Source organism: Thunnus albacares, chromosome 21 (assembly GCF_914725855.1).
Source record: "Thunnus albacares chromosome 21, fThuAlb1.1, whole genome shotgun sequence".
Classification (NCBI taxonomy): Eukaryota; Metazoa; Chordata; class Actinopteri; order Scombriformes; family Scombridae; genus Thunnus; species Thunnus albacares.
The window spans coordinates 85,711-102,500 of record NC_058126.1 but is presented as its reverse complement, the minus strand read 5'-3'; the positions used below and the strand labels follow the sequence as shown (position 1 = coordinate 102,500).

The window sequence follows — 16,790 nt, the reverse complement described above, 5'->3', positions numbered from 1 at the left end:
ATTTTGGATTGGTTGGCTGCAACAGAAAGTTTTATCTTTTCAGGCGGTGACTCCGGCAGCAATGTTGCATCAAGATGGAGAAATGTAGTTTTAGTTTTAGTATAGATCTATGTTACAACATCAGAGCAAAATTCATCTAATGATCTGTGAAATAACCCTGCCTGTCTATCTGTCTCTCAGGCTGGTGTCTCCAGAGGAACCACCGAAGCGGTTCCTGTCTCTGGGTTCAAAGTTTCGGTACAGTGGTCGGACTCAGATCCAAAGTCGCAGAGCTAGCGCTCAGATCTCCAGACCTGCACCGCATTTCCCACGATGCATCAGCAAGAGGAATATGCTCAGTCGCAGCCTGGATGGAGGTAATGATGGGGATCGGGCGTGGTTTGAGGGGGATCAGGTTTCGGGCATCAGGTTTGGGGGATCAGGTTTAGGGTATCAGGTTTGGGCAGACAGGTTTTGGGGGGATAAGGCTTAGGGCACCAGGTTTGTGGCATCAGATTTGTAGGATCAGATTTGAGTCATGAGATTTGGGGCTTCAGGTTTGGGGCATTAGGTTTGGAAGATCAGATTTTGGGCTTCATGTTTGGGGCATTAGGTTTGGAGGATCTGATTTGGGGCATCAGGTTTGGAGGATCAGATTTGAGGCATCAGATCTGGGGCTTCAGCATTGGGGCATCAGGTTTGGAGGATCAGATCTGGGGCATCAGGTTTGGGGCATCAAGTAAGCGGCATCAGGTTTGGCTTATCAGTTTTGTGGCATCAGGTTTGGGGCACTGGGTTTAGAGGATCAGATTTAGGGCATCAGGTTTGGGAGATCAAGTCTGAGTAATCAAGTTTGCAGCATCTGGTTTGTTGCATCAGGTTTGGGGGATCAGATCTGGGGCATCAGGTTTGGGGCATCAAGTAAGTGGCATCAGGTTTGGGTTATCAGTTTTGTGGCATCAGGTTTGGGGAATTGGGTTTAGAGGATCAGATTTAGGGCATTTGGTTTGGGAGATCAATTCTGAGTAATCAAGTTTGTGGCATCTGGTTTGTGGCATCAGGTTTGGGGGATCAGATTTTGGGAATCGGGTTTGGAACATCAGGTTTGGGCAATCAGGTTTGGGGGATCAGGTTTGGGTATTAGGTTTTGGGCATCAGGTTTGAGGGATCAGATTTAGGGCATCAGGTTTGGGACATCAGGTTTGGAACATCAGGTTTGGGCAATCAGGTTTGGGGGATCAGGTTTGGGTATTAGGTTTTGGGCATCAGGTTTGAAGGATCAGATTTAGGGCATCAGGTTTGGGACATCAGGTTTGGAACATCAGGTTTGGGCAATCAGGTTTGGGGGATCAGGTTTGGGTATTAGGTTTTGGGCATCAGGTTTAGGGCACCAGGTTTGGGGCATCAGGTCTGGGGGATCAGGTTTGGGGCATCAAGTGGCATCAGGTTTGGGTTATCAGTTTTGTGGCATCAGGTTTGGGGAATTGGGTTTAGAGGATCAGATTTAGGGCATCGGGTTTGGGAGATCAATTCTGAGTAATCAAGTTTGCGGCATCTGGTTTGTGGCATCTGGTTTGTGGCATCAGGTTTGGGGGATCAGATTTTGGGAATCTGGTTTTGGGGGTCAGGTCTGGGGCATCAGGTTTGGGGAATCAGGTTTGGGGCATCAGGTTTGGGGCATCAGGTTTGGAACATCAGGTTTGGGCAATCAGGTTTGGGGGATCAGGTTTTGGGCATCAGGTTTGAGGGATCAGGTTTAGGGCATCAGGTTTGGGGTATCAGGTTTGAGGGATCAGGTTTAGGGCATCAGGTTTTGGAGATCAATTCTGAATAATCAAGTTTGTGGCATCTGGTTTGTGGCATCAGGTTTGGGGGATCAGATTTTGGGAATCGGGTTTTGGGGGTCAGGTCTGGGGCATCAGGTTTGGGGAATCAGGTTTGGGGCATCAGGTTTGGGGCATCAAGTTTGGAACATCAGGTTTGGGGGATCAGGTTTGGGGGATCAGGTTTAGGGGATCAGGTTTGGGGTATCAGGTTTGGGGGATCAGGTTTAGGGCATCAGGTTTGGGGTATCAGGTTTTGGATATCAGGTTTGGGGCATCAGGTTTGGGGGATCAGGTTTTGGGCATCAGGTTTGGAGCATCGGGTTTGGGGTATCAGGTTTTGGGGGATCAGGTTTTAGGCATCAGGTTTGAGGGATCATGTTTAGGGCATCAGGTTTGGGGTATCAGGTTTTGGATATCAGGTTTAGGGCATCACGTTTGGGGCATCAGGTTTTGGGTATGAGGTTTGGGACATCGGGTTTGGGGTATCAGGTTTGGGGGATCAGGTTTAGGGGATCAGGTTTGGGGTATCAGGTTTGGGGGATCAGGTTTAGGGCATCAGGTTTGGGGTATCAGGTTTTGGATATCAGGTTTGGGGCATCAGGTTTGGGGGATCAGGTTTTGGGCATCAGGTTTGGAGCATCGGGTTTGGGGTATCAGGTTTTGGGGGATCAGGTTTTAGGCATCAGGTTTGAGGGATCATGTTTAGGGCATCAGGTTTGGGGTATCAGGTTTTGGATATCAGGTTTAGGGCATCACGTTTGGGGCATCAGGTTTTGGGTATGAGGTTTGGGACATCAGGTTTGGGACATCAGGTTTTGGGTATCAGGTTTTGGGGGATCAGGTTTAGGGCATCAGGTTTGGGGTATCAGGTTTTGGATATCAGGTTTGGGGCATCAGGTTTGGGGGATCAGGTTTTGGGCATCAGGTTTGGAGCATCGGGTTTGGGGGATCAGATTTTGGGCATCAGGTTTAGGGCATCAGGTTTGGAGCATCGGGTTAGGGGTATCAGGTTTTGGGGGATCAGGTTTAGGGCATCAGGTTTGGGGCATCAGGTTTGGGGGATCAGGTTTGAGGGATCAGGTTTAGGGCATCAGGTTTGGGACATCAGGTTTGGGGGATCAGGTTTGAGGGATCAGGTTTAGGGCACCAGGTTTGGGGCATCAGGTTTGGGGGATCAGGTTTGGGATATCAGGATTTGGATATCAGGTTTGGGGGATCAGGTTTGAGGGATCAGATTTAGGGCATCAGGTTTGGGGTATCAGGTTTTGGATATCAGGTTTAGGGCATCACGTTTGGGGCATCAGGTTTTGGGTATCAGGTTTGGGGCATCAGGTTTGGGGAATCAGGTTTTGGCCATCGGGTTTGAGGAATCAGGTTTGGGGCATCAGATTTTGGGGAATCGGGTTTTGGGGATCAGGTTTGGGGAAAATTGTTGTACTTGCTGGTGACTACAGGTTTTGATTGGTCCTCAGCGTCCAGGGCCACTCCCACCTCCTCTCTGATTGGCTCTCCGGCCATCACAGCATCCCCCAAAGCCAATGGTGGTACACAGACAGGTAGAGCTCATTACCGTGGTAACACTGCTGATTGTGGCAGTACTGCTCTGTGATTGGCCACAGGTCTGAATGCTTCACTTCATTCAGCTTTTCAGGGAATGCTGCATCCTGATTGGCTGAAGGGCCTCTGCTTCTTTCACTCACACACCTGGGATCAGCTGTGTTCATTTCTGTGCCATCAGATCTTCTTTAATACTTGTAGTATAATTAATAATAATTACACTGTAATTATTATACCCCTGAAAAGTTGTAGCCCAGCCAGAATGTTTGTACATGAACAAAAGGTAAACATGGTTCTGTTGAACATCCAAGCACTTACTAATTAGACTTTTGCTGTAAATGTTCTTATCAGTGAGCATAAGCTAGACTTCATTTTTCTGACTGAAACATGAGCTCAGTTCTCTCCTCCAAATTCCACTTTTATCCACTCGATGCGTGAAGGGACGAGAGGAGGAGGACTGGCTAATATTTTATCAGATGCTTTTAAATGCAAGCAAGAGTTTAGGTAGTTTTTTATCTTTTGAACACCAGGCTATTATTTTGGAAAGTCAAACTTCAGTGCTGTTGATTACTGTTTTATCAACCATCAAAGCATACAGCTTTGCTCTTACCAAAACGTCTGAAATGTCAGTCTCTTTTACTAACCATGATAGGATTCTTATTACTGGTGATTTTAATTTGCATATTGACAAGGTCTTGGACTGCAAGGCTGTGGATTTTATACATATTGTTAGGCCAACTCACAACTGTGGCCACATGCTAGATTTAGTGATCTCTTGAGGTGTGAATATTGTTGTTGATGAGACTGTTGATACTAATATATCAGATCACTACTGTTTGTTTTTTAATGTGAAGATCAGCTCTCAACATAGTGGAACCTGTGAAACCTAAAAAGAAATCATAGATTAAGGTAATACCTTGGAAAAATGATGAATGATGAATACATCTGCTCAAGAGGGAATGCTATAGAGCTGAACAAATGTGGGGGGAAAACAAATGAACAATCCACTGAGAGATTCTTACAAAATCCCTGTGTGTCTTTAACAAAGCTTTACGCTGTGAGAGGCAGCATATTTCTCTAAGATTATCAGTGAAAGCAGGAACAACCCCAGAATTTTATTTTCTTCCATATATTGCCTTTTAAATCCTTCCCAGCTTTGTGAACAAATATGCCATGCCTCACAGTCAAACTGTGAGGAGTTTGCATCATTTTTTGAAAATAAGATTATTAATATCCAAGCTAGTATTGTAAATAATGTTGACAATCAAAAAGATCTGACCGTTAGTGCCTCTCTGAGAAATTTAAATTATTTTTGTAAAATTAGTGAAGGGAAACTCTGTAAAATTATTCAGCAATTGAAGTTTTCCATTTGCTCCCTGGATGCAATTCCCACTATTTTCCTTAAGGAGGTTTTGGATAGTTGTGTTTGTCAAATTAAATGAAGACAAAACAGAAATTCTTATAACTGGTATGAAAAGATATCACGCAAACTGGGAAGTCTGGCTCTACAGAATAAGCCTGAAGTAAAAACCTGGGTGTTATTCTGTACTCTGAGTTGGATTTTAAACCACATATCAAAAATGTTACAAAGATTACTCTTCTCATTTAAGAGTAGTGCAAGAGTTAGACCCTAAATCTCATTGGAAGATTCCAAAAGGTTGCCCCATGTCTTTGTGTTTTCTCGCCTAGATTACTACAATAACTCTATACTGGATTACCAAAAAAACAAAAAACAACCATTGATAGGCTGCAGAATTTTAGCAAAAACCAGGAAAAGACAAGTTACTACACCAGTTCTAGCGTCATTATACTGGCTGCCTGTAACATTGAGGATTGATTTTAACATTGTTTTACTTGTTTATAAGGCCCTACATGGTTTAGCACCTTCATACCTCCCTGATTGCTTATCTGAGTATGTCCCAAACTGTTCCCCTGGATCCTTTAGTGTTGGCTCGCTCAGTGTACCAAAAATGAATTACAAAAGTGTGGTGAAGCAGCTTTCTGTTAATATGCACCAAAGGTTTGGAACAAACTCCCATCACAAATAACACAAACAACCTTTGTGGATAGTTTTAAGAAACAGCTCAAAACTTATTTTTATGATCTTGCTTTTAATTAATTCCACCTTTTTTAACATCATTGTTATCATTTAATAGTTCTTTTATATTTCTCATACTTGTTTTATGTTTTTCTATATATTTGGATAGTTTTTACCATTATCAAATAGTTTTATTACTAGTATTATCCTCTTTTGTTTAGGATTTTTTTCTTTTTTATCTTTGAGTCTCCTGTTTTTAATACCTGTGATATTGAGTTCTATTGTTTCTCTTGTAAAGCACTTTAAGCTGCATTTTATGATATGAAAGGTGCTATATTAATAAAGTTTATTATTATTGTTATTATTATTATTATTATTATTTTGATGGGGTTAGGTGGTTACATTTCAGAAGACATCTTGGTTTGGGTTAAAATCACTTGGTTAAGATTAGGGAATGATCATCGTCATAGTTAAAAGAAACCAACACTGACTGTTGGTGTGAAACAGGAAGTGAACAGTGATCTCTGGTGTTACAGGCTTTTGTTGACAATAAGAATATAGTATATTGACAATAATAGTATAATCTGTACTCACTTGATTTCTTCCTTTGCTCCGTCATGGTTACTGTCCACTGCAGCAGTGGTTCTCAACCTTTTTTGGGTACTGGACCCCTACATATATGTGACCCATGTCTGACCTCACCTGTACTGACCTCACCTGTACTGACTTCACCTGTACTGACCTCACCTACACTGACCTCACCTGTACTGACCTCACCTGTACTGACTTCACCTGCACTGACCTCACCTGTCCTCTCACCTATACTGACCTCACCTGCACTGACCTCACCTGTACTGACCTCACCTACACTGTTCTCACCTGTACTGACCTCACATGCACTGACCTCACCTGCACTGACCTCACCTGCACTGACCTCACCTGCACTGACCTCATCTGTACTGACCTCACCTGCACTGACCTCACCTGTACTGACCTCACCTGTACTGACCTCACCTGTACTGACCTCACCTGAACCTCCAGCCTGTTCTGCTCCGGCTCCATAACATTACTTCACACTGTTTCAGCTTTTAGCATTATTAGCACTGTTAGCATTGCTGTGAATATTGGTAGCTGTTAGCACTGTTAGCAGCGTGATGCTAACATATCAAAGTGTCCAGCAAGGCTTTTTGGTGGGTCTGAATGCTGATTGGCTGCCGCCTTGCCTGTGGTGCATGTGCCACGAGCTCTGATTGGCTGAGCGTGCCGTTGCCTTGGCAACGAGCGGCAATGATGCTTTGCTGCTGATGAACATGAAAACAGATGATTACTGCTGCTGCAGCTGGCTGATGGTTTCTATGGTTACCCTCCCTGTGGGCCAGATAACCATAAGTTTATCCATAGGGTGACGCTGGCATCACAGCGATGACATCACAGCCTGTGTGTGTGTGTGTGTGTGTGTGTGTGTGTGTGTAGATATGGGCACGGGTCTGTATGGAGCATCAAAGGCCATAGCCGTCAGTGACCTCATCACCACGGTAACGCCTGAGAGAAGAACAGAGGAGAGAAGGTCTGAGCAAGGTAAAGAAACTTCCAATCAGAGGAGGTCAATGAGATCAGGTGAGTGAAACTATGAAACAAACCTACATCTCCTTTTGTCTCCTCTCCTCTAGTTGAGGAAGTGTTGGTGGTGGAGGAGGAGGTGCAGGAAAGGATGGAGGGGGATAACGAGGAGAAGGAGACACAGCAGCAGGAGGAGGAGGATGAGGAGGAGGAGACCAGAGGGACAGACATTTCTCCTCCAACTCCTCAGAAACATGAAACCAAGGTAACAAACACAAGAGCAGCTGGTTATGTTGCTGAGGAGTCATTATGTTGCTGAGGAATTATTATGTTGCTGAGGAGTCATTATGTTGCTGAGGAGTTATTATGTTGCTGAGGAGTTATTATGTTGCTGAGGAGTTATTATGTTGCTGAGGAGTTATTATATTGCTGTGGAGTTATTATGTTGCTGAGGAGTTATTATATTGCTGAGGAGTCATTATGTTGCTGAGGAGTTATTATGTTGCTGAGGAGTTATTATGTTGCTGAGGAGTCATTATGTTGCTGAGGAGTTATTATGTTGCTGAGGAGTTATTATGTTGCTGAGGAGTTATTATGTTGCTGAGGAATTATTATGTTGCTGAGGAGTTATTATGTTGCTGAGGAGTCATTATGTTGTTGAGGAGTTATTATGTTGCTGAGGAGTCATTATGTTGCTGAGGAGTTATTATGTTGCTGAGGAGTCATTATGTTGTTGAGGAGTTATTATGTTGTTGAGGAGTCATTATGTTGCTGAGGAGTTATTATGTTGCTGAGGAGTCATTATGTTGCTGAGGAGTCATTATGTTGCTGAGGAGTTATTATGACTGTTTCAGTTCACACAGTAGTTTTAATTGTAATTGAATTATTTTATAATTGATGTGTTTGTGTTCAGACTGAGCTGACTGATACAGCCGTGGACGGAGACCTGACAGCGACTGAGGTAACGCTGCTCATCACTGTCAGCTCTCGTTTTAGATACATGGAAAGACTTTAACATTAACCTGCCTGTCTGTCTCTCTGTCAGTCTGATCAGGATGAAGAATTGAAAACTCAGGTAAAACTGATATTAGTATTCTCATTAACTATGAGTGTGAGATGTGTTCACCCCTCCTCTCACCTGTCCTTTCACCCCTCCTCTCACCTGTCCTCACCTGACATCCTCTCACCCCTCCTCTCACCTGTCCTCTCACCTGGCATCCTCTCACCTGACATCCTCTCACCTGTCCTCACCTGACATCCTCTCACCTGTCCTCACCTGGCATCCTCTCACCTGTCCTCTCACCTGGCATCCTCTCACCTGTCATCCTCTCACCTGTCCTCTCACCTGTCCTCTCACCTGGCATCTTCTCACCTGTCATCCTCTCACCTGTCCTCTCACCTGTCCTCTCACCTGGCATCTTCTCACCTGTCATCCTCTCACCTGTCCTCTCACCTGTCCTCTCACCTGTCATCCTCTCACCTGTCATCCTCTCACCTGTCCTCTCACCTGTCCTCTCACCTGTCCTCTCACCTGTCATCCTCTCACCTGTCCTCTCACCTGTCCTCTCACCTGGCATCTTCTCACCTGTCATCCTCTCACCTGTCCTCTTACCTGTCCTCTCACCTGGCATCCTCTCACCTGGCATCCTCTCACCTGGCATCCTCTCACCTGGCCTCCTCTCACCTGTCCTCTCACCTGGCATCCTCTCACCTGTCATCCTCTCACCTGTCATCCTCTCACCTGTCCTCACCTGGCATCCTCTCACCTGTCCTCTCACCTGGCATCCTCTCACCTGGCATCCTCTCACCTGTCATCCTCTCACCTGTCCTCACCTGGCATCCTCTCACCTGTCCTCTCACCTGGCATCCTCTCACCTGTCATCCTCTCACCTGGCATCCTCTCACCTGTCCTCTCACCTGTCATCCTCTCACCTGTCATCCTCTCACCTGGCATCCTCTCACCTGTCCTCTTACCTGTCCTCTCACCTGTCATCCTCTCACCTGTCATCCTCTCACCTGTCCTCTCACCTGGCATCTTCTCACCTGGCATCCTCTCACCTGTCATCCTCTCACCTGGCATCCTCTCACCTGTCATCCTCTCACCTGACATCCTCTCACCTGTCCTCTCACCTGTCATCCTCTCACCTGTCCTCTCACCTGTCCTCTCACCTGGCATCCTCTCACCTGTCCTCTTACCTGTCCTCTCACCTGGTATCCTCTCACCTGTCCTCTCACCTGGCATCCTCTCACCTGTCCTCTCACCTGTCCTCTCACCTGTCATCCTCTCACCTGTCCTCTCACCTGTCCTCTCACCTGGCATCCTCTCACCTGTCCTCTTACCTGTCCTCTCACCTGGCATCCTCTCACCTGTCCTCTCACCTGGCATCTTCTCACCTGTCATCCTCTCACCTGGCATCCTCTCACCTGGCATCCTCTCACCTGTCATCCTCTCACCTGTCCTCTCACCTGTCCTCTCACCTGGCATCCTCTCACCTGTCATCCTCTCACCTGTCCTCTCACCTGTCCTCTCACCTGGCATCTTCTCACCTGTCATCTTCTCACCTGTCATCCTCTCACCTGTCATCCTCTCACCTGGCATCCTCTCACCTGGCATCCTCTCACCTGTCCTCTCACCTGTCCTCTCACCTGTCCTCTCACCTGGCATCTTCTCACCTGTCATCTTCTCACCTGTCATCCTCTCACCTGTCATCTTCTCACCTGGCATCCTCTCACCTGGCATCCTCTCACCTGGCATCCTCTCACCTGTCCTCTTACCTGTCCTCTCACCTGGCATCCTCTCACCTGTCCTCTCACCTGGCATCCTCTCACCTGTTATCCTCTCACCTGTCATCCTCTCACCTGTCCTCTCACCTGTCATCCTCTCACCTGTCCTCTCACCTGGCATCTTCTCACCTGTCATCCTCTCACCTGTCCTCTTACCTGTCCTCTCACCTGGCATCCTCTCACCTGTCCTCTCACCTGTCCTCTCACCTGGCATCCTCTCACCTGTCCTCTCACCTGGCATCCTCTCACCTGGCATCCTCTCACCTGTCCTCTCACCTGGCATCCTCTCACCTGTCATCCTCTCACCTGTCCTCTTACCTGTCCTCTCACCTGTCATCCTCTCACCTGTCCTCTCACCTGTTCTCTCACCTGTCCTCTCACCTGGCATCTTCTCACCTGTCATCCTCTCACCTGTCCTCTTACCTGTCCTCTCACCTGGCATCCTCTCACCTGTCCTCTCACCTGGCATCCTCTCACCTGGCATCCTCTCACCTGTCCTCTCACCTGGCATCCTCTCACCTGTCATCCTCTCACCTGTCCTCTTACCTGTCCTCTCACCTGTCATCCTCTCACCTGTCCTCTCACCTGTTCTCTCACCTGGCATCCTCTGACCTGTCATCCTCTCACCTGTCCTCTCACCTGTCATCCTCTCACCTGTCCTCTTACCTGTCCTCTCACCTGGCATCCTCTCACCTGTCATACTTTCACCTGTCCTCTTACCTGTTTTCTCACCCGACATCCTTTCACCTGTCCTCTCACCTGTTCTCTCACCTGTCCTCTCACCTGGCATCTTCTCACCTGTCATCCTCTCACCTGTCCTCTTACCTGTCCTCTCACCTGGCATCCTCTCACCTGGCATCCTCTCACCTGTCCTCTTACCTGTCCTCTTACCTGTCCTCTTACCTGTCCTCTCACCTGTCATCCTCTCACCTGTCCTCTCACCTGTTCTCTCACCTGTCCTCTCACCTGGCATCTTCTCACCTGTCATCCTCTCACCTGTCCTCTTACCTGTCCTCTCACCTGTCATCCTCTCACCTGTCCTCTCACCTGTTCTCTCACCTGTCCTCTCACCTGGCATCTTCTCACCTGTCATCCTCTCACCTGTCCTCTTACCTGTCCTCTCACCTGGCATCCTCTCACCTGTCCTCTCACCTGGCATCCTCTCACCTGGCATCCTCTCACCTGTCCTCTCACCTGGCATCCTCTCACCTGTCATCCTCTCACCTGTCCTCTTACCTGTCCTCTCACCTGTCATCCTCTCACCTGTCCTCTCACCTGTTCTCTCACCTGGCATCCTCTGACCTGTCATCCTCTCACCTGTCCTCTCACCTGTCATCCTCTCACCTGTCCTCTTACCTGTCCTCTCACCTGGCATCCTCTCACCTGTCATACTTTCACCTGTCCTCTTACCTGTTTTCTCACCCGACATCCTTTCACCTGTCCTCTCACCTGGCATACTCTCACCTGGCATACTCTCACCTGACATCCTCTCACCTGACATCCTCTCACCTGACATCCTCTCTGCCTCCAGGAGACGTTGGGGAGTCCTGAGGAGGAGCAGAAACCTCTGAGCAGTATCAGTGCTCTCAGACGTTCCTTCTTAGAGGGAGGAGGAGCAGTGGGAGGGCCGACAGAATGGGAGAAACGTCTCGCCTCCTCACCACTACGACGAGTCGCCGACTCCCCAATGATTGAACCCCTGGAGCCAGACGAGGTGAGACAGGAGGGTTAGAGACAGACAGACAGACACCCGCCACCTTCCCCCCTGTCCTCTCACCTGGCATCCTCTCACCTGTCCTCTCACCTGTCCTCTCACCTCATCTTCTCACCTGTCCTCTTACCTGTCCTCTCACCTCATCTTCTCACCTGTCCTCTTATCTGTCCTCTCACCTGTCCTCTCACCTGTCCTCTCACCTGTCCTCTTACCTGTCCTCTCACCTCATCTTCTCACCTGTCCTGGAGTCAGATGAGGTGAGACAGGAGGGTTAGAGACAGACAGACAGACACCTGCCTCCTTCCCCCCACAACACTGAGGGTTCAGCCACCAAGTGTGGCTGAACGCGCCACGCTGGCTTATCTGTGCTTGCTCCTTGTCCGTTCTAATCCTTGATGTTCAGTGTCCTGCAGGAGGCAGCATGGAGCTGTTCAGTGTGTCCAGCACATAGACTGTAGAAATAATGGACGTAGCAACAATGACATCACCCACCTGTTTGTGAATTTGCATTTTGAAGCCTTCAGTTTGGCATTTTGCCCGTCACCATGTTGGATTTTTGGAGCCAAAAGTGATAAGAAGTGACCATATTTGGTCAGAGGGTGGAGCTGACCCTAATGCTAGCTGCTCGCTTGGTTAGCACTGTGCATTTACTGTCTATGGTTAACTGTGATAAAGTTAATGCTAATTTTTGCTAGCGAAAAACAGGCTTACAACCATTAAAACAAAGTGTACCTACCTACAATCAGTCCACAATGAGATGCACCTGGTCCAGGGAGGAAGAGGTTAAATGTTCCATGTTCCTGTGGCAGGCTTTTTGATTGTGGACTGCAGGTCTTGCCTCTCAGCCTGGGTTTTATGTTATTTAGTTTTTTGGTTGCATTTTGTTTACTTATAGCATTTATTTAGTGTTGTGGTTGCTTTATATGTTGTTCATTAATAAATCCCATGGTTTGAGTGTTATAAAAGGTGTTTGTTTGTTAAAAGAGTTTTGAATTGGGAAAAGGGTGGATTGTTGTTCGCCCCATAGAGCCTACTAAGGGTGGGGCGTAACATACACATATTCTGCACATTCCCAAGTCTACAGTAAAAACACCTTATTTATCTTCTACTGGTCCTTCATGCAGCCCCTCAGTTCAGCCTGTCTGAAACAGCTCCTGTCTCTTTAAGGCCCCGCCTCCAACAACCTAAACAACAAAGATTATAGAACAGACGCATGTTTATGGACATGTGACATGATGACGTTGTCACGTTCAGAGCAGGTTGAAGCCCTGACTTTTGACTTGCAGGCAGCATTTCTACATATATTCACCTCACGTTTCTGAACTTTGACCATGTTTAACATCCGACATCAGAACAGGAAGTAAATGAACTGAATTGAACATCACTGCAAGCAGAAAATGAACACTTTAAGTGACAGTTACTGTAGCTCTCAACAACAAACACTAATTACAGACTAATTACTTACCAATCTATGCTAATAATCTCTACAATGACCACGCTCCTGTATGTCTCTGTCGTTTCTACTCGGAGAATATAGCTGAATCTTTATTTTTACATCATAACTTTAATCTCTCAAGTAGATCAGAGAAACCGGAAACTCAAAAGTCTGATGGTTTACCTGTGTCTTTAACCCTGTGTGTGTGTGTGTGTGTGTATGTGTGTGTGTGTGTCTGTGTGTGTGTGTGTGTGTGTGTGTGTGTCTGTGTGTGTGTGTGTGTGTGTGTGTGTGTGTGTGTGTGTGTGTGTGTGTGTGTTTGCAGCCTCAGCCTACATTTGATGAAATGTCTCCTGAGTTGAACGCTCTGCTGAAGTCTGCTGGAGAACAAAAAACCTTCAGAGAACACAACCTACTGAAGGTGCCTATCTACCTGTCTGTCTACCTGTCTCTGTCTGTCTGTCTACCCGTCTGTCTGCTTGTGACCTCTGACCCAGTAGCGTAGCCAGAACTATTAATTCAGGTGTGTCTGTGTAATGTGTGTAAGAACCAAAGTCATCTGTAGATGAACCATAACAGTTCTTTACTCTTATTTTAAGATCTCATTAAAACATTATTCAGAGTATTTGCCTACTATACATTGTATCCATAGCAGGCTACTGGTTTTGTTTACTGTTGCTTAGCAACATGCGATAGTTTCAAGAAATGAGGTGGTGGAGGCGAGCTGCAACATTATCTCTTCATTTATTGCTGCAGCAATTTCCCCAATAACAGCAGTGTCAAAGCTGGAGTTGTGGCGACTGCAATGGTTTCACTTACTCACTGAACATCTGCAGCATTGAACATCAACTACATCACATCAGAGTTTCTAATAGCAAAGGTAAACACACAAGACTATAAGCTATTTGCACAATGCCACTACATGGCAAAAACAAACTGACAGCGTGTCACTAACATAATTAAGTAAGCGTTGTGTATCCAACAATACAGTTAATTGTGAGATTAACTAAGTTTAGCTTCATTCATAAGCTATCATTAAATTCAAAACCTCTCAGAACACAACAGGCTGCACCAGCAGGTCCCATTTCAAAAATTATTGCAACCATCAAAAAGCACAATTTAAACAGCACATTAGTGTGACTTACATGTGTCACAGTGCAAGACGTGAGGCTTGGTCTTGAAATAACTTCATCATAATCCAAAGTTCCTGTCGGCTCCTTTTCAAACAAAAGAATCAATAAACTGTTGCTTGTTTTGATCAATAGTGGAAAACAAGCTCTCATTTGGCCACCACCAAAAAAAAACAAACACACGAGTCACGTGCGACGCTGTGACACAGCAGCATTGGCTGTGATCACTTAAGCATCACAGTGTGTGACAGGTCAACAATTACATCAATCACACATAGGCTTATATGTGAGGGCGGGGAACAGCCGCCATCAGCGACTCAGCAGGCAAAAAATCCAAATAGGCGCCGGCTCGGGGGGCGGGCAACATGGCATAGATGGGTGTCGGTCTATTTGGAGTCTGCTCAACTCAACTCTCATGAGATTTCAGAACGAGACTTCTCCTTGAGCGAGACTTGGTTAAACACAACATTGATCAGTTACAAAGTTGGGAATAAAGAACCAAGAGAAATTATTATGAACTAAACAATGTTTTAACCAATTAGTCTTAAATATACTTTTGATAGTTTTTAAAATCTTAAACATCAAAACCACCCTCTGAATATTGTCTAATAAGTGTTCTCCTCTTCACTACTTTACTATTACTTTTTACTACTTGCATTCTCTTTACTGACATGTCTTATGTTTCCAAATGAATTTGAAGAGAGTCAACAGCTGCACACGTTTTCCGATCAGCATATTAGGATAAATCTGATAAACGTGACCCAAAACAGAAACATCTCTTTGTAACTTTCAGTTAAAAATGGATTTTGACTTTTCAACTTAAAATTAAATTGAGAAAATTTTGAGAGATTCATTCATCTGGAGATTTACTTATTGTGATTCCCAGATATTTGGGAACTTTTTAAACCTTTATATCATCTACTGACAGGATATCTATGATAACAGCTATTTGAAGCTCATTTTGAAGGAGCAAACAGATCATCAGCAGCTATGAACGCCTGATTGGTCAGTGACCTGAATCCCCGCCCCTTCACACCTGTACAACTGATTGATATTTTTCTTTACTTCCCGTTTCAGACTTCGGAGAAGGTGGAGACGGTTTTCCTGATGACTGAGTCACATGACCAGGACCAGCCAGTGGCAGATCAGCCTCAGGTAGCAACAGGAAATCTTGTAGGCCCACCCCCTAGTAACCCCCCGCCTCCTCCACCAGGGGTCTGCATGGCACATGCTGATGATATCACAGAGGAATGGGCCAGCGATGATGACAGTAATAATACTAATGACGGAAACCAGGCTAAACACGAGGTCAGTGACAATGATGTCAGTGAGGACGAGGTTAGCAGCCAGGCTAGCGAGGATGCTATCAGTGTGTTAGCACAGGTGGCAGTGGACGAGGCCCTGCAGGCCGCAGTGAGACAGGCTAATGATGCTAACGAGGATGGCATGAGTGCTAATGGTGAGCAGGAGGTTAATGACAGCCCCCAACAAATCAGGACACTGTTTCCACATTACCATGATGATGAAGACGATGAGGATGAAGATGATTCCAAAACTCCACAGGAGGTAACACCTGAGACCCAGTTACACCTGCCCCAACTTCACCTGAAACCCAGTTACACCTGCCCCACCTATACCTGAGACCCAGCTACACCTGAGACCCAGATACACCTGAGACCCAGCTCCACCTGCCCCAGATACATCTGAGACCCAGATACACCTGAGACCCAGCTACACCTGCCCCAGATACACCTGAGACCCAGCTCCACCTGCCCCAACAACACCTGAGACCCAGCTCTACCTGCCCCAACAACACCTGAGACCCAGCTACACCTGCCCCACCTATACCTGAGACCCAGCTACACCTGAGACCCAGATACACCTGCACCAGTGAAACCTGTCCCAGAGAAACCTGTCCCAGTGAAACCTGTCCCAGTGAAACATGCCCCAGTGAAACCTGCCCCAGTGAAACCTGTCCCAGTGAAACCTGTCCCAGTGAAACCTGTCCCAGTGAAACCTGCCCCAGTGAAACCTGTCCCAGTGAAACCTGTCCCAGTGAAACCTGTCCCAGTGAAATCTGTCCCAGTGAAACCTGTCCCAGTGAAATCTGTCCCAGTGAAATCTGTCCCAGTGAAATCTATCCCAGTGAAACCTGTCCCAGTGAAATCTGTCCCAGTGAAATCTGTCCCAGTGAAACCTGCCCCAGTGAAACCTGTCCCAGTGAAACCTGTCCCAGTGAAATCTGTCCCAGTGAAACCTGCCCCAGTGAAACCTGTCCCAGTGAAATCTGTCCCAGTGAAACCTGTCCTAGTGAAACCTGTCCCAGTGAAACCTGCTGCAGTGAAATCTGTCCCAGTGAAATCTGTCCCAGTGAAACCTGTCCCAGTGAAACCTGTCCCAGTGAAATCTGCCCCAGTGAAATCTGTCCCAGTGAAATCTATCCCAGTGAAACCTGTCCCAGTGAAACCTGTCCCAGTGAAACCTGTCCCAGTGAAATCTGTCCCAGTGAAACCTGTCCCAGTGAAACATGCCCCAGTGAAACCTGCCCCAGTGAAACCTGTCCCAGTGAAACCTGTCCCAGTGAAATCTGTCCCAGTGAAACCTGTCCCAGTGAAACCTGTCCCAGTGAAATCTGTCCCAGTGAAACCTGCTGCAGTGAAATCTGTCCCAGTGAAATCTGTCCCAGTGAAACCTGTCCCAGTGAAACCTGTCCCAGTGAAATCTGCCCCAGTGAAATCTGTCCCAGTGAAATCTATCCCAGTGAAAC

The 16,790-nt window shown here is 46.6% G+C and overlaps 1 protein-coding gene across 4 annotated transcripts in view; it reads left to right on the top strand.

Moving 5' to 3' along the window:
- epb41l3a (erythrocyte membrane protein band 4.1-like 3a) overlaps positions 1–16,790 on the top strand; it is a 51,242-nt gene that overhangs the window by 18,845 nt on the left and 15,607 nt on the right. For 3 of the 4 annotated variants that reach the window (XM_044340176.1, XM_044340177.1, XM_044340175.1), the window contains 8 exons: positions 181–356; positions 6,874–6,978; positions 7,071–7,225; positions 7,874–7,921; positions 8,006–8,035; positions 11,276–11,458; positions 13,219–13,314; positions 15,101–15,589. In XM_044340176.1, coding sequence (XP_044196111.1) covers positions 181–356; positions 6,874–6,978; positions 7,071–7,225; positions 7,874–7,921; positions 8,006–8,035; positions 11,276–11,458; positions 13,219–13,314; positions 15,101–15,589 — 1,282 coding nt within the window. The remainder of the gene's footprint in view (positions 1–180; positions 357–6,873; positions 6,979–7,070; positions 7,226–7,873; positions 7,922–8,005; positions 8,036–11,275; positions 11,459–13,218; positions 13,315–15,100; positions 15,590–16,790) is intronic. The other variant, XM_044340178.1, reaches the window with a different exon arrangement.